The sequence below is a fragment of the Pristis pectinata genome, chromosome 26 (genome assembly GCF_009764475.1).
Source record: "Pristis pectinata isolate sPriPec2 chromosome 26, sPriPec2.1.pri, whole genome shotgun sequence".
Lineage (NCBI taxonomy): Eukaryota > Metazoa > Chordata > Chondrichthyes > Rhinopristiformes > Pristidae > Pristis > Pristis pectinata.
The window spans coordinates 31,100,428-31,121,777 of NC_067430.1; the positions used below are offsets into that span (position 1 = coordinate 31,100,428).

The 21,350-nt window shown below is 52.1% G+C and overlaps 1 protein-coding gene across 12 annotated transcripts in view; it reads left to right on the plus strand.

The window, feature by feature from the left end:
- The window catches only part of phc2a (polyhomeotic homolog 2a (Drosophila)), a 199,285-nt gene that overhangs the window by 161,578 nt on the left and 16,357 nt on the right, over nucleotides 1–21,350 (plus strand). For 11 of the 12 annotated variants that reach the window (XM_052039333.1, XM_052039327.1, XM_052039335.1 and 8 more), the window contains 3 exons: nucleotides 10,962–11,389; nucleotides 17,422–17,578; nucleotides 19,838–20,040. In XM_052039333.1, coding sequence (XP_051895293.1) covers nucleotides 10,962–11,389; nucleotides 17,422–17,578; nucleotides 19,838–20,040 — 788 coding nt within the window. Of the gene's footprint in view, nucleotides 1–9,273; nucleotides 9,308–10,961; nucleotides 11,390–17,421; nucleotides 17,579–19,837; nucleotides 20,041–21,350 lie in introns of those variants that run through there. The other variant, XM_052039338.1, reaches the window with a different exon arrangement.

The following is a 21,350-nucleotide window of genomic DNA, read 5'->3' on the forward strand; positions in this document are numbered from 1 at the left end:
AGTTTTTCACTGTATCTCAGTACACGTGGCGATAATAAACATGCATGGGGTGTCGGATATTACACTTTCCCACAACTTTAGTTCGGCCACACTAGGAAAACCAAACACTTTTGGTGTTCAGGACACTAACTAATGTAAAGGTTCAGCATAGACTCAGTAAGATATCACTGATGATGCTGGGTTGCAGTGTTAAAAGAGGCGAAGGGTTTTATTTTTAACTGAAGCTGTGATGTTTAAGAGATAACTTGTGGGAATTGTGAAAATTTATGACAAGAGCAAGTGTGCTGAATTATCACCGGCAGTCAGTGGGGCTGTAACAAGCTGAACTACGTCTCAAATGAAAGGGCAAATTAGCAAAAGCCACTTGAACATGCTGGGAGCTACTGCCCTGAGCTTGTGTTAATGCAGCAATCTCCACGGACGCTGCACATTTGAGGGAGCTGAGCGGTGAGTGCCCCCACCCCTGACTCTATCGTTCACACCTCCTTCCCAGCAGCTTGTTCCTCCTGGGACTTCCACCCCCTTGTTCCTTAGTTATAGACAGGGCGGTGCATTCTCTCACCGAGCCAGTGCCGGTCTCATCTGCGATGAAGGCTTGCTGACCTCACGGACTGCTGTGTCCCTCACACTAACAGCTGGGTGTTTAAGGAGCATGTTACAAAGAGCCCAAACTTCGGCCAGTTTCCCCTGGAGAATTTTGGATAAAATTCTCCTCTTTGAGAAATAATTTCACTGGGGACTAATGCTCTGAACATTGGTGTTTAGCTTTATAACACAGTGCAAATCATCTGTTCTCAGCTGCACAGATGATTCAAGGATTATAGAATTAGTCTGCGATAATTCCCCTTTAATGCCATTCTCTGGATGCTAGTGTGGCTGAGCCGCTGCTGGTTCAGTTGGTCTGTGGCTGGAAGTTCACTGTCGAATGGCTACAAGTGCTTCACGAGGTGGGAGCCCTTTCATTCCCTCAACTTGACCCAGAGCTGCTGTTACCTTAAATCCCAGGGCACCGGGGAGAGCAGACAGCGTCGCTGAGAATGTAAAGGGGGATTAGATATCTGGAGACTGGACTGGGGAGTGATCTCCTGAGGGAAGCAAACACTCACCAAAAACACTGCAGATTAATTACTCAGTCTCTTCAAGTTAGTGGACACGCTTTCTCTCTCTCCTGATACACAGAAACCATTTTGTTGCTCGGTGAGAGGTACAGTCTTCGCTCCCATGATGCAGGAAAGGCTGGCATTTACTGTCCATCTGAATTGTCTTGGGAAGTTAAGGCTGAGCACTCACCAGGAAATTTCACACCAAAGACACGAGCGCAGAGGTCTCACTGAGCCTGTGGTGTTGCTGTGAAGAAGCACAGACAGCTGGAGGTATCCGGACCTTTAGAGTTATATAATACAGAAACAGGCCCTTCGGCCCACCATATCCATGCTGACCATTGTACATACCTACACTAATCCCAGTTACCAGTATTGGGACCATACCTTCTATGCTTTTGCCACTCAGGTACTTGTCCAGATACTTATTAAATGTTGTGAGAATCTCTGCTTCCCCCTCCTCTGTAGGCAGCACGTTCCAGACTCCACCCACACTCTGTGAGAGGATTCCCCCCTCCAAACCCCTCGCCTTGAACCTGTGCCCTCTGGAGTTCAACCGGGAAAAGTGTGAAGTGATGCACTTTGGAAGTTCAAATTCGAAGGCAGAATACAAGGTTAATGGCAGGACTCTTTAACAGTGTGGAGGAACAGAGGGATCTTGGGCTGCACGCCCTTAGATCCCGCAAGGTTGCCATGCAGGTCGATAGGGTTGTTAAGAAGGCGTATGGAGTGTTGGCCTTCATTAGTCGGGGTATTGAGTTCAAGAGTCGCGAAGTGATGTTGCAGCTCTATAGAACTCTGGTTAGACCACACTTGGAGTATTGTGTTCAGTTCTGGTCACCTCATTATAGAAAGGATGTGGAAGCTTTCGAGGGTGCAGAGGAGATTTATCAGGATGTTGCCTGGATTGGAGAGCATGTCTGATGAAGATAGGTTGAGTGAGCTAGGGCTTTTCTCTTTGGAGAGGAGGAGGATGAGAGGTGACTTGATAGAGGTGTACAAGATGATGAGGCACAGATCAAGTGGACAGTCAGAGAATTTTTCCCAGTGCGACAAGGAGACATAATTTTAAGGTGATTGGAAGAAGGTATAAGGGGGATGTCAGAGGTAAGTATTTTACACAGAGAGTGGTGGGTGCGTGGAACGCACTGCCGGCAGAGGTTGTGGGGGCAGATACATTAGGGACATTTAAGAGACTCTTAGGTAGACACATGAATGAAAGAGAAATGGAGGCCTATGTGGGAGGGAAGGGTTAAATAGATCTTAGAGCAGGATAAAATGTCAGCACAACATTGTGGGCCGAAGGGCCTGTACTGTGCTGTAGTGTTCTGTGTTGTGACACCCCCACCATGCGATAAAGGATTTTATTCTTTCCCCATCTTCCAAATAGCAGGATGGGATCCTCTACCTGTAGCTGAGAGGGAAGGAGGGAGAGGAGAGTGCTCCGCTGTCCTGGGGCAATATTTATCCCTCACTATAACAGTTCTGAAGCAAAGTTATCAGCCTGAGCTGTCAGCTCTGCTTCCATCTCCACAAGTGCTGCCTGACCTGCCGCTCATTTACTGTTTCCTTTTGATCTCAGATTTTCAGCATCTGCAGAATTTTGTGGTTGGGTCCCTCGATGTTACTGTTTGTGGGATCTTGCTGTACATTGGCTGCAATATTCCCTACAAACGCCTCCCCCTACAGCGACAGTGCTGTAAGGTGTGATCCTCTGGGTATGCCGAGGTGTTTAACGAGGCAACAGAAAAATGCACATCTGCCTTTTATTGCACATTGCTGCCGGTCAGGCTGCGCGTCAGCCGCAGCAGCAGGTTCCGGGGGCGTGGAGTCTCGATGCAGCAGAGCCTGTGTTGGTTTGGGGTCTGCCAGGTCTGGTTAGCGGGTTAAGTTACACAGCAGAGCGATCTCTGCTGGATATCTTCCCTCTGTGACTGATGTGCGGCAGCACATTGTGACTCAGGAGAGGAGATGAGAGAACTCGCCCACTCTCTCCATTTGGAATGGGCTGTCTCTAAGCACATTCTTACTCACTCTCCCTCTGACGTTCGGGAGACTCCCAGCCAGTCCCCTGAGGCAGGGAGATTCGAGAGGGCTTGTTAATTGCAGCAGCCACTCAAGCAACTGGCTCTCATTCCTCTGCAAACTTCCTGTGATCCGAGGTGCAGTCGGTAATGTGTGAGGCGGGTATTAATAGGGTTAATGTAGCAGGAAAGACCCAATTAATTCTGACTGGTGAATAATGAGAACACGAGGTGGCACAGGAGATCTGTCTGACTAAAGACCTCTTTAATCACCTACAAATGGCAGAAATGGTGAGTTGCGAGAATGTTCCTTTTTTGTTCAAGTAAACAATCACTGTCGCTGATTCCTCTGGTTAGAGCAGAGATTGGTGATGGATTAACTTCCCAGATAGCTGAAGGTGGGAGATTTAGTTACTGCTTGAACCAGTCTGTTTCTCTCGGTGTTGCTTCACCAACGAAGGTGTTTTCATCAGCCTGAGGTTGCGTAAACCCCTGTGTAGTGTGTGTTAGGCAGACCTACCTGTTCCTTGAGCAGGAAGGACTGCTCTCCGTTTGCCAGCTGAGTGCTGTGATGTGGATCTGTCCTAGCCTGTTCCTGCCGTTTGTGTTAGGCACTTCTGTACTTCATTTACTTGCCTGTTAACCTTCAGAGCAACAGACTCTCCTTCCAGTAATCAGAGGCATGAGTCCACGGTTTATGAGCGTGGAGTGTTTCGATCGGATTCACCATCCAAGGGTGTAAGTGGGGCCAGAATTTGGAGAGACACTCTGTTTAGTTTGGTTCTGCTCGGGGAGTTTGCCCTGTGCTCCTGATGTTACATCTCGTGTCCGCATCATATCTCTGCTAGTTGAGTCTTCCTGGCAGCACTAAAATAAAGCAGTTGGTGTTTCGACTGAGATGTCAGTGCTGGAACCCGGCACTGGAGGCTGAAGGTTCATGCCTCACTCACCCACCAGAGAAGGAATTGGAATTGGTTTATTATTGTCACATGTACCGAGGTACAGTGAAAAACTTGTCTTGCCTACCAATTGTACAGGTCAATTCATTACACAGTGCGTTGAGGTAGTACAGGGTAAAACAATAACAGAATGCAGAATAAAGTGTTACAGAGAAAGTGCAGTACAGGTAGACGATAAGGTGTAAGGTCGTAACGAGGTAGATTGTGAGGTCAAGAGCCCATTTTATCGTACTGGGGACCGTTCAATAGTCTTATAACAGCGGGATAGAAGCTGTCCTTGAGTCTGGTGGTACGTGCTTTCAGGCTTTTGTATCTTCTGCCCGATGGGAGGGGGGAGAGGAGAGAGTGTGCGGGGTGGTTGGGTTCTTTGATTATGGCAGCAAGAGTGTAGACAGAGTCCATGGAGGGGAGGCTGGTTTCCGTGATGTGCTGAGCTGTATCCACAACTTTCTGCAGTTTCTTGCGGTCACAGGCAGAGCAGTTGCCGTACCAAGCCGTGATGCATCTGGATAGGATGTTTTGTATTGGTATTGGTTTATTATTGTCATTTGTACCGAGGTACAGTGAAAAGCTTGTCTTACAAACTGATCGTACAGGTCAATTCTATGGTGCATCGATAAAAATTGGTGAGGGTTGACAGGGACATGTCAAATTTCTTTAGCCTCCTGAGGAAGTAGAGGCGCTGGTGAGTTTTCTTGGCCGTGACCCCAATGTGGTTGGACCAAGTAGCTCTAGGCTGACAGTTCCTTTGGATACACCAGACACTGCTGCTCCAGATTCCAACATCAGCAAACAATCTGCTGGAGGAGCTCTTCTTTGGATGAGGTGTTAAGGTGAGACACCCTGTACTCTCTTGGGGGGGTGTCCAAGTCCCCATGGCAGCAGTTGCTGCATAGTGTCCAGGCCAATCTGCTCCTCAGTCAACATCACTGAAACAGCTAGTTTGATCACTGTCAGCTTGCTGTGTGTGGGAGCTTGATGTGTGCAATTTGGCTCTTGCATTGCCCACATCCCACTGCCTCCACAGATGCTGCTCGACCTGCTGAGTTCTTCCAACAGATTGTGTGTTGCTCCAGATTCCAGTGTCTGCAGTCTCTGGTGTCTCCATGAATTCATGAAATTGACTTTCATCTGTAATCTGAGAACTCAAACTACTGTTGAGAAATGCTGATGATTCACAGGACCACAACGCCAGTGATGAGTGAAATCCTTGAGGTTATTTAGCTTGAGGCCTCTAGTTTTCATCAAAGGGAGCAAGAAAAGATAATTGTCAATTGTCTGATCAAACAGTTGTCTACAGGCTCTCTCCAGTGGATATGGAAGCTTGAGTACATTTTTAAAAAAACATTTGATCAAGGTTCCACACAAAAGACTTAAGAAAAAGATTGAATAGGGGGAATTAACTGGAAAGGAGACACGAGACTGTAGATGCTGGAGTCTGGAGCAACAAACAATCTGCTGGAGGAACTCAGCGGGTTGGGCAGCATCTGTGGGGGGAAGGGAATTGTTGACGTTTCGAAACCCTGCATCAGGACTGTCATCAGGAATTAACTAGAAGCTCGTTTGCTGGACGTTGCTGGGGTGAAGCCTTGATGAATGGTGGAAGGTCTGAGTGATGAGCATGGCTCGACCTTGGCGCTTCTTGTTCAGGCTATCGATCGGGGGCGAGGCTGCGATATTACAAACTTGTTGGTTGTAGCAAGCCATGTAACCTCGTCACACTGTAAGCAAAACAGGCAGCGTTCCAACTGGTTTGGTTCAATTAATCAAAGAGCAATGACAGAGAATTCCATGTAAATCCAAGGTACCTCACATTGACAACAGCAGCTGGAATTATTTGCGCAGAATGAATGTGTAGCTGCCACTGAAAGTATTGATTTTGTTTTGATTGGTGAGTTGTGATGATTGGTCACTAACTGTGCACCAGCAATAGGAAGCTATTGACAATTTTCCTTGGATTCAGTGTTTTTAACCCACCGGATAAAGCTCTGTCTGTGGATGGCTGCTCTAGTCTTTCCCACAATGGGTGACCGTACCCCCGGGGCCACACACCAACCTTTTCCCCATCAGTCCGCACCCCATCCTTCTGGCTGCCTGGATTGGGATCACTACCTACCTGTTCCCTGGTTACTGCAGAGGCAGTGAGACCACGTCCAGCAGGTGCCCACCACCCTGCACTGAAACAGCCGGCTCGGCACCTTGGGTGGGTGCTGCCTGCAGCTCCTGTGCTGCCGCCGCAGGCAGGCTGCAGTGTCTGACGCTCCAACTTCTCCCACAGTCGCAAAGGTGTGCCGCACAAAGTTCAGGACACGACTGCATCGGGTGTTAGCAGTGGCAACTCTCTCACCCCCCCAGAAGGTTGTGGATTCTAGTCCCACCCCAGACACCTGAGCACCTAGTCCACCTTCGCCCACCTGTGCAGCACTAACGGAGCGCTGCACTGTCTAAACCTTGGCCAGGATTTAATGAAGGGAAGGGAGTTACTTACAGTATCCCGGGCCAGTGTTCATTCAACTGCTAAAGCGCAATATCTGCCCGTAATCAAGTTGCTGCACATGGGATCTTGCTCTGCACTTCCCTGCATTACTTGCGATGAGCCGAGCAGTGTTTTGGGACGTCCTGAGGTGTGGAAGGTGCAGAAGGAAAAGTGACAGAAGGAGTTTCATCCAAACTCCCTGCCCCAAAGAACTCAACCTGTGTACGTTGGATGGGCACAGGAAGCTGCAGGTGCTTAGAATCTGGAGCAACGCACAATCTGCTGCAGGAACTCGGCAGGTCGAGCAGCATCTGCCCGGGAGAAGTGAGACCTGATGCAGGGTTTCGACCTGAAACGTCGACAATTCCTTCCCCCACTCCACAGACGTTGCTCGACCCGCTGAGTTCCTCCAGCACTTTGTTTGTTGCTTTGGATAGATTGTGTGTGGAGCATGAGAGGAAGTGGGGTGGGAGCCTTGGTTAAGAGGCTGGTTGGTTAACTTTGACTTTGAAATGAGAACAAGAGGACAAACAACAAATCTTCCTTCCAGAGCTCCAGATTGACTTCTGGAGAACAGGCGTTTAGTGTGGTGTGTACACACCTCGTGATCCACACAAATGGCACAGCACATCTGGCTCCTACTTCCTGACCCACACAAATGGCACAGCACATCTGGCTCCTACACTGGAAGTGATTAGGTAAAAATAACCCTTTAATTGCATAGATCAATGATCTAAGCTCTCAGCTGGGTGGGCCAGTCACAAGTGGTGTTGCTGGGGAGATGAATCATTTTGGGTTCACCACACTCGGTCCCTTGGCGAGATGGCTTGGGCGTAACGGAAGGCACAGCTTCCCTTGCCTGAGATGGAGACCAGGAATGGGACCAGGATTCCCATTGATCCTTGATGGATTGTTACATCAGTACAGATGTTGGATGGAGTGGGAGCAGTTCAGGCACTGGAAGGCAGCTGTGTAACAGATACTGAGCCAGCACTTCTGGCTAAAGAGGGGGAGATGATGGGGAAAAAGCCCCTTGGGAGCAGTGTTGAGTAATCAAACCCAGGCTGTCTGACCAGGTAGAGTTTGCTGGTCCTGGGCAGGGTCCAATCTTCCACCCTTCATTAACGAGGTGATCAAGAACTCCACAGCCCACTTCCCGACGTGGACCCAGTCCTGTTCCCCATCACTGGCTCCCGGTTAAGTAATGCCTTGATTGTAAAATTCTTATCCTTGTTTTCCAATCCCTCCCTTGCCTTACTGCACTCCGTACCTCTGAACCTCTTCCAGCCCTACTAATTCTTGCCTCTTAGAGTCACAGGGTACAGCAAACAGGCCCTTTGGTCCACCATCTCCATGCCAGCCACCAGGTATCTATCCGCACTAATCCCATTTACCAACACTTGCCCCTTACCTTTCTGTGCCTCGGCATTTGAAGCACTCTAGATATTTCAATGTTGTGAGAATCTCTGCCTGCGCCACCCCCTCAGGCAGTGAGTTCCAGGTTCCAACACCTCCCCCCACCGTAAAAAAAATCTTCCTCAAATCCCCTCTGAACCTCCTGTCCTACTGGTGCAGACACCCCTGCTAAGGTGAAATGTTTCTCATTATCGAACCCATTAGTTCCTCTCATAATTATGTATGATCCTAACGGGTCTGCCCGCAGCCCCTCCGCCCCAGGGAGAACAGACCCAGCCTCTCCGGGGTCTCCTCCCTCCGTTCCAGGCAACGTCCTGGTGAATCTCCTCTGCACCCTCTCCAGTGCAGTCACCTCCTTCCTGTGGCGTGGTGACCAGAACTGCGCAGGACTCCAGCTGTGTACTAACCAATGTTGTATGAAGTTGTACCAAGACCTCCCAACTCCTGCCCTCTGTGCTGCAGCGAATGGGGAGCAGCATCCCGTCTGGAATGCTCCTTCCTTGTGCTCTCAGTAGGGCAGGCCGCCTGCTGCTGGTGCTGTAAACACGCGGCAGATTCACTGAGGTGTTCCTGTCTCCTGAAATGAATCGCTCCACAACTGACACTGTGCCGGCGGCTGCCCGGGCCCCGAGCTCCGGAATTCCCTCCCTCAACCTCCGCCTCTCTACTTCTTAAAACCTCCATGATTCCTGATCTCCCGGCCATCTGTCCGTGCTATAGTTTTGAGTGGCTCAGTGTCAGATAACGGTCCTGTGAATCGCCTTGTGAAACGTTGCCACATTAAAGGTGCTATACAAATGCGAGTTATTGTTATTGAAATGCAGGGGACGCCTCAGTGAATCGGCCCTGTGTTACGATGCAGGCGGACCTGTGGAACATTGGGAGGCCTTTTATGGTAATGTAAATATGGAAAGCAGGCACGCACCCCAGCTCTCCCCACAACACACACCGAACAACTCCAGCATGTAAATGCATCGTATAAGTTTGCAGCGTGCAGCCTGCCTAAAGATTGTTGGGTTTAATTAACTTTGTCACGCATTGTGCGATGTTAAAAGTCGCTCACAAGATAACCAAATCCTTCAGGGCCGCAAACAGGCTTCTCAAAAGGAATTCAGACTGAGGCTGATTAACTCCAGAGATGGTATCTGCCCGACCCCAGAGGGGTGTGGGGGTGGAAGCCGGTTGATGTAGATTGGTTCCGTGTCTCTGTGTGGGCAGAGAGAGCTCTGGCCGCGGGGTCGGGTGGTGGTGGGTGGGGGGCGAGGCAGCGGCTCCCACTCGGTCGGGGACGCGATGTGTTGCTGTGGCCGCTGGTCTGCAGTGAGACGGCCGGTAGGAGAATGTTTCTCATTGTCTCCGCACGTAAACACATTACTGTGACTTCCCAGGTGGCGTTTGGTCGGGCGGTCGTTGGTGCAGCGGGAGCGCTGCGCTGAGTGTTGGCTCCGGGAGGTGTGGGGATGCTCGCTCTTTGTGCGGGATTCAGGTGAAATCCCCCCTCTCGCTCGCTGGGGATTCAGTCTTCACGTTGAAGTGAGCACAGTTCTGATGCACCGGGGGCCGGGGCTGCCACCGACACCGAACAATGGGTGGCTCAGGGGAGGAGAGGGACGGGGACACAAAGGCGTGGGGGCTGCAACTGCCGGGCACATGGAGTGTGCGAGGTGGTCTCCCCCTCCCGCTGACTGCCCCTCTCCCTCGGATCGCTAGTGTTTACCCGGCGTGGGAGGCGGCAGTCGCTTGCGCCGGCTCCTGAGGGTGGGACCCCCGAGCTGACCGGAGCTGCTCCGTGGGCGGATCGCACGCTGTATCGGGACTGATCGTTAACGACTCCGGTAACCGCCCCATGCGTTCGCCGGATCTGTGCTCAGGGAAGGCAGGGACACTGAGAGCCGAGAGTCCGGTGTCTGCAGCCCAGCCCGGCTCTTCCAGAAAGCTTTGTCGCTCAGTCACAGGGAGCTTCATGTAAACGGGGATTTGACTGAGGTTCCGGACATAAAAAGCGGTCGCCTTCTACCTCCGAACAGTGAATGACTTTGCATTGAAGTACTGCCCCGGGACACTCCAACTGCTTCACCTTTTAAAATGTGGCCACTATTGTGTGGGGTGAGGCCGGTTCACGCAGACCCCTGTGCTCCCTGACCTCGGCCCACTCTCAAGTGGCTGTGCATCCTCCCCACTGCAGCCTCCTCATCCCCCTTCCCCCCCCCCCCCCCCCCCCCGTCACCTACAACCCATCAGGATCTCGGCTCCTCCTGTTCCAGCCTCTGGGTCACCCCCAGATGTAGCCACCCCCCTGCTGGGGGCTGTGCCCTCAGCTGCCTGACCCACGGGCTCTGCATCCACCTCCACAGCGCTCCTTCCGATGACCCGTGTCTGCCGCCAGTTCTGCCTTCCCATCTGTGCTTCTCGATGCCAGGCCTTTGTATTGTTATTCTTGGGTCCTTTGCGGTCAGGTGTAAGTCTGTACACAGCAAGATTCCATGAGGAGTGGATGGGTCGGGTGGATTGGGAAGTTCTGGGGTGGAAGGCGGAATGTTGGCCAAGGATCAGGGAGGGGGGGAGTTCCCGACTCCTGTCTGTGGGGCTCTGGGGATTGTTCCCTTCCCCCAGACCCCAAGCAGGGAGTCCCCCCGCCCCACCTCCAGAGTTCGGGGTGTGGACTAGGGCTGAGGCTCCCACTCTGGGCCTGGGCTGGTCCCCCCACACTTCGGTTGGGACCACTACAGGCGTGCAGGTTATCGACAGTACCTTCCAGTCACTCTCGTTTCTTCTCCTTGGCCAACTGCCCTGCGATGTCCTGGTGCAAGTTTCCCCTGTACCTGACCGTAGTGGACGTGGCAGCAAACTCAGCTTGTTTTGTTCTCACCTGTGGTTCTGTGGTCAGGGGACGGAAGTCCCTGTGCTGGGCGTTAGTAGCTGGTGTGAGATAGCTGAATCACTTGTGGTGGTGACCAGTTATTAACATTGTGCTTTCTCTCTGCAGCCTACACCCAGATTCAGCCCCACCAGCTGATCCACCAGCAGCAGATCCAGCTGCAGCAGCAGAAACATCTGCAGCATCAGTTTGTCATTCAGCAGCAGCAGATCCAGCACAGGCAGCAGCAGCCACAGCTCCTCCACTCCGCCACCCAGCTCCAGCCTCTGCAGCAGCCGCCGGTGGCCTCCAGCCCCCTGCAGACACCGGTGCAGACCCTGTCCCATGGGCAGCACTGCCAGCCTGCAGTGCACCCCAAGCAACAGGTGCTCACCTCAGCAGCTCAGTCGCAGATCCCCGTCCTGCAGCCCGTGCCTCACGCCCAACAGAGCCTGCCACAAGCTGGGCACAGCGGACAGACAGACAGCCATGTGCAGCACACACAGGCACCGCAGACCGCTGCTGTAAACCTGCAGGTCCAGCCGTCTGCACACGTGGTAAGGTGACCTTCTCCCAGCTCTGCAATTCCCTTCTGTGACTCTCGGCTCCTCTACAGCGCTCCCCCTCTCACCGAGCGTTGGGACCCCCTCCCTACCTTCTCCTTGTGTGGCTCAGTGTCAGCCTCTGCGTGGTGTTTTGCTGCTGTGTTAAATGCAAATGATTCAGTTGATAGACTAATACTTGATTTTACTTAAATCTCCCTATTTTAATCATCTAGTAGATTACATCTTAAAGATGGAAATTATACCGAGCTCTGAAAACGCCGGGCTGTGGGCTTGGTGCAGGAGGAGGGGGGGACTGTTCGGCTCTGATGTAGTGGACGGAGGAACAAGCATCAGGGACCAATGGCCAACTGCTGCTTCAGTTTCTTATGGTCTTATAGAAGGTCAACAGCAAACCCCAGAGGTCACGGCTGTCAGAGAAGGGAGGGGGGCTGGTGGTTGTTGTGAAGGGACCTGAGGGGCTTCCTGTGAAAATAGAAAATTACAGCACAGAAGGAGGCCATTCGGCCCACAGTGTCACTGCCAGTGTGACATTGTATGCAAGAATGATGGACGCATCATTGCATCCCAGGGGAAGCTGGACGGAGGGGGGAGTGGGCCCAGAAGGAAATGTTGATGAACCTGAGGACGGGGGGAGTTGGGATGTTGATGGCCAGCTTCTGAGCTGTGAGTTTGATGTAATTCTCTCTTGTTCATTGGTGAGATTTCAAGCGGTTTGATCCTGCTCCCGACCCTCTGCCCTGCCTCATTCAACGGCCCCAGCGCCATGTCTCCCAGTTCTGGATAGAAGTTAATTGGCCAGTTAAATTGCCCCTTGTGTGTAGATGGGTGGTAGAATCTGGGGGGAGTTGGTGAGCATGGGAGAGAATGCGTTACTGGCCAACATGTGGGAGATTGGGACAGGACTGAAAGCTGCCATAGACTTGATGGGCCAAATGGCTCCTTCCATGTTGCGAGGAAATATGAGTTATAAAATATAAACTATGTCATTAATGTATTCACCTCACTGCTGCTGGTTAAATACAGGCCTTTCACGGGTGCTGTGAATTCTGGGATAGCTCTGCCTCCATCACTTCCTTGTCTTTTTTTTTGGCAAAAGAAAACTCTGGGGAAAACTGTCATTTGCAGAGTTACTGGGTTCATTCCTTCCAGTCAAACTTGCCAATAGTCGCTCGTGTATTCACAGGATATACCTCCTTTCTCATTATTAATAATGTAGGATCCAACAGCCCTACAATCACTCAATCACTTCCAGGTTGCTGAATTTAATCACTCCCAACACCGGAGGCTGTACCTTCTGCTGCCTGTGCCCCTAGCTCTGGAGTACCCTCCATAAGTCTCTCTGTCCCTCTCTCCACATCTGAAACTCTCCTTAAGACCTTTGACTGAGCTTTTGCTCTGTGCCCTGGTAACTCCCTCTATGGTTCAGTGTCAGAGCCCTTGTGAAGCACTTTGGAATGTTTTCCGATATAAATGAGAGGTGGTTGCTGTTAATAATTTACTTCCCAGCATTTTTTCCTGTCCTTGATTCCTACTGCTCCCAAAACCATCAACCAGACGTGGTCACCACACTCACGCTCATCTCTTGCTCTACATGTCCACGGTTAATGGTGAGGGGGTGTTTGCCAGCAGGACCTTCACTACAATGCTTAAGGACTGGCACTCTGGTAATAACAATCCAGGATGGAGGGATAACCAACTTTCCTTCCCTCCTCACCCTACCCAGGGATCCTGAGGCCTATTGAAACACCCCCTTGTTTATTCTTGACTGTGATCGCCTAAATTCACAACCTGTGGCCTCGGGCAGTTTGAGTACGGACATCCTGTGATTCTTTCACCCATTGAAGTATGGGTCAGCTCTGCTACTGTTAAACTTGGCCCTCTTGTTGGACAAAATTGGCAGGTGTGTCACCTGTTTCAATAGGTAAGAACCTAGGGCCAGATCGTATGTGGGTCACGTTCACCCCCCACATAACCCCCACCACCTCACTAACCCTTTGTGTCGAATGGGTTTGACCACTCACATGGCTCTCCCTCAAGTGGAGCAGTCAGCAAATGGTGACTAGGTCTCAGGTGGTGGGACCTGAAGCTTCCCCACACTGCCTTAGACATGGAACAGTGCAGCACAGGAACAGGCCCTTCGGCCCACCATGTCTGTGCTGACCACGTTGCCAAATTAAACTAATCCCATCTGCCTTTACATGGTCTATATCCCTCCATTCCCTGCCTAATCAGGTGTCTGCCTCCACCACCTCCCCTGGCAGCCAGATCCAGGCACCCACCACTCTGTTGTTAAAAAAAACTTGCCCCATACATCTTTAAACTTTCCCCCTCTCAGCTGAAACCTCTGCCCTCTAGTGTTTGACATTTCTACCCTGGGAAAAAGACTCTGGGGATTAGGTGGGATTTCCTCTCTGAGGGCGGTGAATGTGTGGAATTCACCTCCCCAGGGAGTCACTGAATGGATTCAGGGAGGAGACTGACAGAACCCCATCCGTGCCTTTCATACTCGATAAACCTCCATCAGGTCACCCCTCAGCCTCCAATACTCCAGACTTCTCCTGATAGCACATGCCCTCTAATCCAGGCAGCATCCTGGTAATCCTCTTCTGCACCCTCGCCAAAGCCTCGGGGTCTGATGTACCGTCACCCTTGGGGTCTGATGTATTTCAATAAGATCACCTTTCATTCTTTTACACTTCAGTGAGTATCAGCCCAAACTGCTTGACCTCTCTTCACAGATCAAGCCCCTCTTCCCTGGAGCCAGCCGAGTGAACCTTCCCTGCACTGCCTCCAGGGTAGACACCTCCTTCCTTAAACCAGTGCGCAAGGTGTTTCTGCTGCAGTCTGTGTCAGTGCTGAGGGCAGCAGGGAGCAGGTGGTACGTCCCACCTCCAGCACCTTCCATGTTGCGACACAGGTGTGGAGAACCCATCTGTGTGGAGAACCTTGCCGGTTGTCCTCTATGACCGAAGATTGGAGCTCTTCAGCCCCACGTCCAACAGCAGTTGTTCTCCCTCCCTCCCTCCCTCTGCTGCCTCCTGGAGCTACCCCTGGCCCAAATGTTTGCTGCTTTTCATAACTAATTACTTGGCCTAAATAGAAATAAAATATATTATGAATAAAAAATGAATACATAAAACGTAGGTCACGGAGGTGAATCTTAATGAGGTTTTATTTATTTGTTTACCTGGTGTGGACAACATGAGCAGCATTGACGTTTATGGTGCAGTCCTTCCTGATGGAGGGTTTTGGCCCGGAATGTCGACAGTTCCTCCCCACCCCTCACAGATGCTGATCGACCGGCTGAGTTCCTCCAGAAGGTTGTTTGTTTGTTGTGTTACTGTTCACGGCCCTGGGCTGTGACGAGTCACCCCATTAGTGGGTCTGGAGTCACACGTAGGACAGACCAGGTGAGGACATTAGATTTCCTCCTCCCGGGGCATTAGTGAACCAGTTATGTTTCTGCAACAAACCTGTCGTCTCATTGTTATTGCTACTGAGCCCAGCTCTACAGCTCTTCCTGCTTGGTTAACAATTCAACAAGTGACTTGAAGCTCATTTTTTGCATTTCACTCCACTTGCAAAACAATGCCGTTGTGGTTAAACTCCCAAACTAGTTACTCAAAGGCCTGGAATAGTAATCCGGTCACATCCCAACATGACAGCTGGGGACTCAATAAATCTGGAATGGATATCTGGCACTTTCCCTGGTCTGACCCAAGTTCCAGTCTGGGCTTTAGTTGGGTGTTTACAGGGACACCACACCTGTTGATCCGAGTGTTTGCTAAGGTTGGGCAGTAGAGATGGGCCTGTCCAGTGACAATCACATCCTGTCAGTGAAGAAATGGAACCTGCAACGTTCTGTCACGAGTTTTCTCAGAGCCAGGTGTTTTCTCAGCACTGGGTTTGTGAAGCTTCCTTTGAATTCAGTGGGGATGTGTTGAGGTTGTTGGAGTGATGTCCGTGGGCAGGTGCTGCACCACCTCTGAACATCTGTGAGTTTATAATTAGCCACACTTTGCACAGAGCTGGGCGTCAGTCGAAAGTGAGGAGCTGAGCTGATGCAAAAATAATTGCATTGCAACACACCACTTCTTTAGTGTCAGTGGGCGGAGTGGGGGCTCTGTCACCTCTGTGTCATAAGGTTGTGGGTTCAAGTCCTGCTCCAAATGCCCAGCACCAGTTCAAGGCCAACCCTCCCTCTGCAGCCCTTTAGAAGATGCATTAAACTGAGCTCTTGTCTGTACTCTTATGGATATAGAGGGTCCCATGGGGTTACTCTGCAGTGGAGAGGGAGCGCTATCCCCTCTGTCCCATGGTCAACATACATCCCTCAGATGACCTTCTCAAAGCAGGTTACTTGGCCATTATCTCATTGCTGGATTGTGGGATCTTGCTGTGCACAATCTGACAGCTGTACTTCCTACATTGTACACCTCAGCAAGTACCTCACAGTCCATGCCATTACTTGGGACTTTTGAAAGGGATATGAAAGGAGCTAGAGAAATGCAGTTCTTTGTCCTTCAGATGAACTTACTGTGACTTCTCTGCTGACCGAGGTTGTGTAGTCAGTCTGGGGGATGCCCCACTGACCGGAATGTCCCGCATTGCTGACTTGTGAAGAGGTTTTGGAGAGTCTGAAGTTATACCACCTGCCCTTCAACTCCTCCCTTCTTCCCCCACCCCCCACGTCCTCTCCACTTCTCCCCTCCCCTTCCCACAGGATCCCAGTCTCCGACCTGGACTGAGGCTCACTTCTCATGTTGAATTTCTGGGTGTTGATGACAGAATGTTTCTAGCTCTGAAGGAGGCCATTCAACCCACCAAGCTTGCTGTAAGAACATTCCAGACAGTCTCTCTCCCTGGGCGTCTCATGAGGCCTGCACATTCTTTTCCTATGAGCCTTGTTGGGTTCCCTTTTTTTTAAAAAAATGTGATGCTTAAATCTGCTTCCAATGCAAGAACTCGGGAATATAGCAGGAGTAGGCCACTCGGCCCCTCGCCTGCCCCACCATTTGATATGACCATGGCTGATCTATGCTGGCCTCAGCTCCTCCTCTGTGTCCGTTCCCCACAACACTCAATTCCTCCATCCATCGTCACCTTAAATATACCCAGTGATCCGGCCTCACCGCCCCTAGGGACAGAGAATTCCAGGGATTCACCCCCCTCTGAGGGAAGACATTTTTACACACCTCTGGTGTAAATGACCAGCCCATACTTTGTAGCGACTTGTTCATGACCATCCCACTGGTGAATTCATCCCATCTTCTACTCTGTCAGGCCCCCGAAGGATCTTGTATGTTTAAATAAGGTCACCCCTCCTTATTCTTCCAAACACCAAGGAATCCAGACCACCACCCTTTCAAACTGAATTAACTCCTTGCAGGTTGAAGTGATTTCTTCCCCCCCCCCCCCCCACAAAATCATTGGGATAATTCTGAGGCCAGGAGGCATTGCAGGGGGCAGTGTGGTGGGCAGAGCCGCTGCCTCACAGCGCCAGAGACTGGCCTTCAATTCCAACCCTCCAGTGCTGTCTGTGTGGAGTTTTCACGTTCTCCCTGTGATCCCGGGTGCTCCGGTTTCCTCCCACACCCCAAAGGTGCGCAGGTGGTTGGGTTAATCAGCCATTGTAAATTACCCCTAGTGAGGGGTAGAATCTGGGGGAGTCAATGGGACGTGGGGAGAATGAATTGAGATTAGTGTAAATGGCTGCTTGATCCTCAACACAGACGCAGTGGAACAAGGGGCCTGTTCCCGTGCTCTGACTGCACAGTCTCATCATTACTCTTCTGATCAACTGCCGCCCAGTCGCAAACGTCAGGTCAAATTTTGGGCCGTTCGGAAAAGTCATCCTCCAGAAACAAACCAGCCATTCAGCGGTGCTCTCTGAGAGTGCTGAGCTGTGGTGAATATTTCAGGCACGATTTCCGTTAGTAGCTCTGGTTGAATGTGCTGACGTTGTATCTGTGCTCGGGGCTGGGGTGAGGTTGATGGTTGCTTGCTGATCCACTCTGCTGCAGATCCAGCAGTGCCAGAGAAACGGCCCCGACAGGAGGGACAAGCTCGACCCGGCGGCTGAGAAGGGACCCGTGGAGAAACCCAGCAGACCACCCACCCCTGCGTCCTCGGTCACGCCCGACCAGAAGAAGGCCGAGCCAGCCAAGCCCGTCACACAAGGTGAGACTAAATGGCTCTTGGAGAGGTTGGCAGGCTGTTGTCAGTCTGGGCCCACAGGAAGCTGCCTCAGGTGACTGCACAATCACAGGCCAGTTTATCTCTCGATTAAAAGGTGTCCCGTCATTGAATTGCTTTTTGTGGGATCTCGCTGTGCACACTGACTGGCTGCTCCTTGCCACGTTTCATTGGCTGTGAGGTGGTTTGGGACAAGCCATGAACAGCACTGCAGAAATGCAAGGGTTGTTTCTGTCTGACCAATGGGAATGTGGTCTTGTGCCGATGGCCGTGCTGACAGAGCAGCAGTCCTGCACAACTGCACTGGAGCACCAGCCTGCACAGTACTGCTCCAGAGCAGCTGGAGGGTGGCCGTGCTGACAGAGCAGCAGTCCTGCATCAGTGCACTGGATCAGCAGTCCTGCACCCCTGCACTGGATCAGCAGTCCTGCACCCCTGCACTGGATCAGCAGTCCTGCACCCCTGCACTGGATCAGCAGTCCTGCACCCCTGCACTGGATCAGCAGTCCTGCACCCCTGCACTGGCGTGCCAGCCTGCACAGTACTGCTCCAGCCTTTGGAGTGGGACTTGAGCCAACAGTTTTCCACCAGTCCATCCTCCATGGACCAGAAGCATTAATTCTTTCCTTCCCCACAGCTGCTGCCTGACCCACTGAACATCCCCAGCATTTTCAGTTTTTCTGGCAGTTATATCACATCACTTGCACTTCCCTGTGATGTAATAAATCCCCATTTCAGTATTCCGCCTCCCTGGGACAGGAGAGGTGCTTCATTCCCCGAGGTACCCGGGAGAAACTTGGGCCAAGGCAGCTGCTGTGCTGACCTCAGTGGGTTAAGGTGACGTGTACGTGTTGGTGATGGGTGATCCGGCCTCTGATCACTGCTGGCCCTGGGTGTGGAGTTCCTGTGTTGAAGTGGACAAGCAGTCACGTGAAGACGAGGCTGAGCTGGCTGTGGCTCCTGGCCGTGGTTGCTCAGACTGAAGTCGTGTTGCACACCATTTGGTCTCTAACTTATTGCACTTCAAATGGGACGATTCGCCCTTCTCGAGTTAATATTCAGATATTAGAGCAAGTTCCAGTTCCGCGGTGGTGTGTGACATCACTTCAACGGTGCACAAAGGGTTAATTTTTTTGATCCCCACGATGCTTTTGCACAATCCGCTCGGATTGACTCATGGCTCGTTAATACATTTGTTGTCACATTTGAGGCCAATTAAAGCCGTTGCCCTTGGAGACTGCCAGGGATGATCCAAATATCGTCCAAACATCTCTGGCTGCCAACAGCAGAGGGATGAGGCTTTGAACACGATTCCAGAGCCAGGCTCACACAAAGCATTCTGTACATCCACTAACCTCCCGCTCTGGTTCCTCAGCTCACGTCCTGGTAAAGGTAGGCTGGGATTTCTCCAGCCTCTTCCCCAACCCTGGGTCTCCCCATGGCCACTGACGGCCAACAACGCTGTCCTCATGTAGGAGCCACAGTGGCCGATCTGTGCACAGCAAGCTCCCAAAACAGCAAGGTGATGAGTTCCAGTGATGCTGAGGGCGGGTTAAACACTGGCCCCGATCGCTGGCAACAAGTCCCCTGATCTTACTGGCATTTCGAAGTAGGAACGTTCACGTCGCCTGAGAGAGTAGACAGGGTCTCAGTGCAACATCTCAGCCAAAAGACTGAGACCCGTCCTCCATCTCAGACCCTCTCCCAGATCCCTCCCCTCTCCTGTTCTCCTTCCCTCTGTACCCTCTCTCCACAGTTCTGTCCTCCCCTCTTCCCGCTCTCCCCCTCCCTCCTGTCTCCCTCCTCTCTCTCTCTCCACTCCACACCTGACCCCAGCCTCCCTTTCCTCTCCCTTCTGCCCCCCAACTCCTTTTACCCTCCACCCCTCTCTCCATCCACCTCTTCCCCCGTCCACCGCTCCCCTCCCCTTCAACCTTCGAATCTCCCTCTACCCTTCCATTGCCTCCCTTTGCTTCCTCTCTTTCATCCCAGCTATCCCATTGGAAAACCCCAACAGTGCGATACTCCTGCGGTACGGCAGTGGGCGTGGGGTTGATGGGGGTGGGTGGAGCATGGGGGGGGTTGGTTGGGTGTTGGGTCAGAGCAGGGGTGGTCTGGGATGGAATGGGTAGGGGGGGCTGCTGGTGGGAGCTCCGGGTGGGAATGTGGGGTTCCGGGGTGGGAACGGCAGTTGTGAGGGGTGAGGGCGTTTGGCAGTAACGCAGTTGTTGCCCTCCTCCGCAGGGAAAGGGCCGGAGAACGTGAATGCAAAGACCACCTCCCCTGCTCCCACCATGACATCCGGAAATGGCAACACAACCTCGTCTGTGACAGCCAGTGTGCCGCAGAACACAGAGAACAAACCGCCTCAGGCCATTGTCAAGCCCCAGATCCTCACCCATGTCATTGAGGGCTTCGTTATCCAGGAGGGTGCCGAGCCGTTCCCTGTGAGTACTCTCGGACTTCACCTTTGCTCTGGGGTTGTGTCAGTTTGTTCATGTAGTCCGTGTTCTGGTCTTACGTAGCTTCACAATGTGGTCTTCTGCCTCCCACTGTCGAGTGACAGTTGGGTGGTTTAACTAACTAGCACCACTAAGTTTGACCCAACAGTTTAACTAACTAGCACCACTAAGATTGACCTGCAGTTTTCAGAACTGTTTTCTGTATTGCCTTATGAGTCAGTCGATGTGTTTGCTTGGTGTAACAAAGCAACCCAGCAAGTTAACTGCAACTAGCAGCATGGTTTGGGGCTGCACCTTTAACCGCACTGGTTACTGCCTGTTCACTTGGGTGATCTGTCAGCACTGCAGTCCCAGATCAGCGGGACAGAAAGGGCAGGCTGACCGGGCAGTGGTTGAGGGCAGGGGTCCCGTGCGTCTCACTGACTGGGCAGTGGTTGAGAGCACGGGTCCCGTGCATCTCACTGACTGGGCAGGAGCTGCGTTCTGATCTGCTCGGAATAGTGGCTCGGAGCCTGGTCACCCGCCTGCATGCCGGTTTGCTGGTTAACGCTGCCTTAGTTACACAGGGAAAGGCAGGGTTTACAACAGGAAATTTCAGGGTGGATTTTGCTCCATCAGTGGGAGCGGGAATCTCAGCCAAGCCTGCTCACAGAGTAATTCTACTCCCCACTAAATTTCCCTGTAACACGTTCCCATCAACTCCCCCCAGATTCTACCCGTCACCCACACACTGGGGGCAATTTACAGGGGCCAATTGACCCACCTACCCTGCAAATCTTTGGGATGTGGGAGGAAACTGGAGCACCCGGGGGAGAACGTGCAAACCCCACACAGACAGCGTCGGAGGTCAGGATCGAACCCGGCTCCCTGGTGCTGTGAGGCAGGGGCTCTACCCGCTGTGTTGCCCAGCATCCTGGCCTCCTGGAAACTTGAAGGAACCCCCAGTAAGGAGCAGCAGGTTGGGGGGATTGTGGTAAAGATGGTTTCTATTGGAGCTCTACCTGTAGGAATCCTTCTTCCCCTCGACCATGCCCCCCACACACCCCATCCAACCCAGAGAGCCCACAACACCAGGCACGATGAACCCACAGGGGGCAGGAGAGAGGCCAGAGACCCGCTCTGCTCCTCACTGACCACACCTGGCGTTTCCAGGTTGAAGGAGGCAGTGATTCCACATTGTGCTGTGATGTTTACGCCGGGTACACGGACAGGAATCTCCAGGTCTCTCCTCACCAACGCTCTGGACAGGAAACTGGTGGGATCTTGCAGGATTCCGGGATCATGTCCTGCCAGCG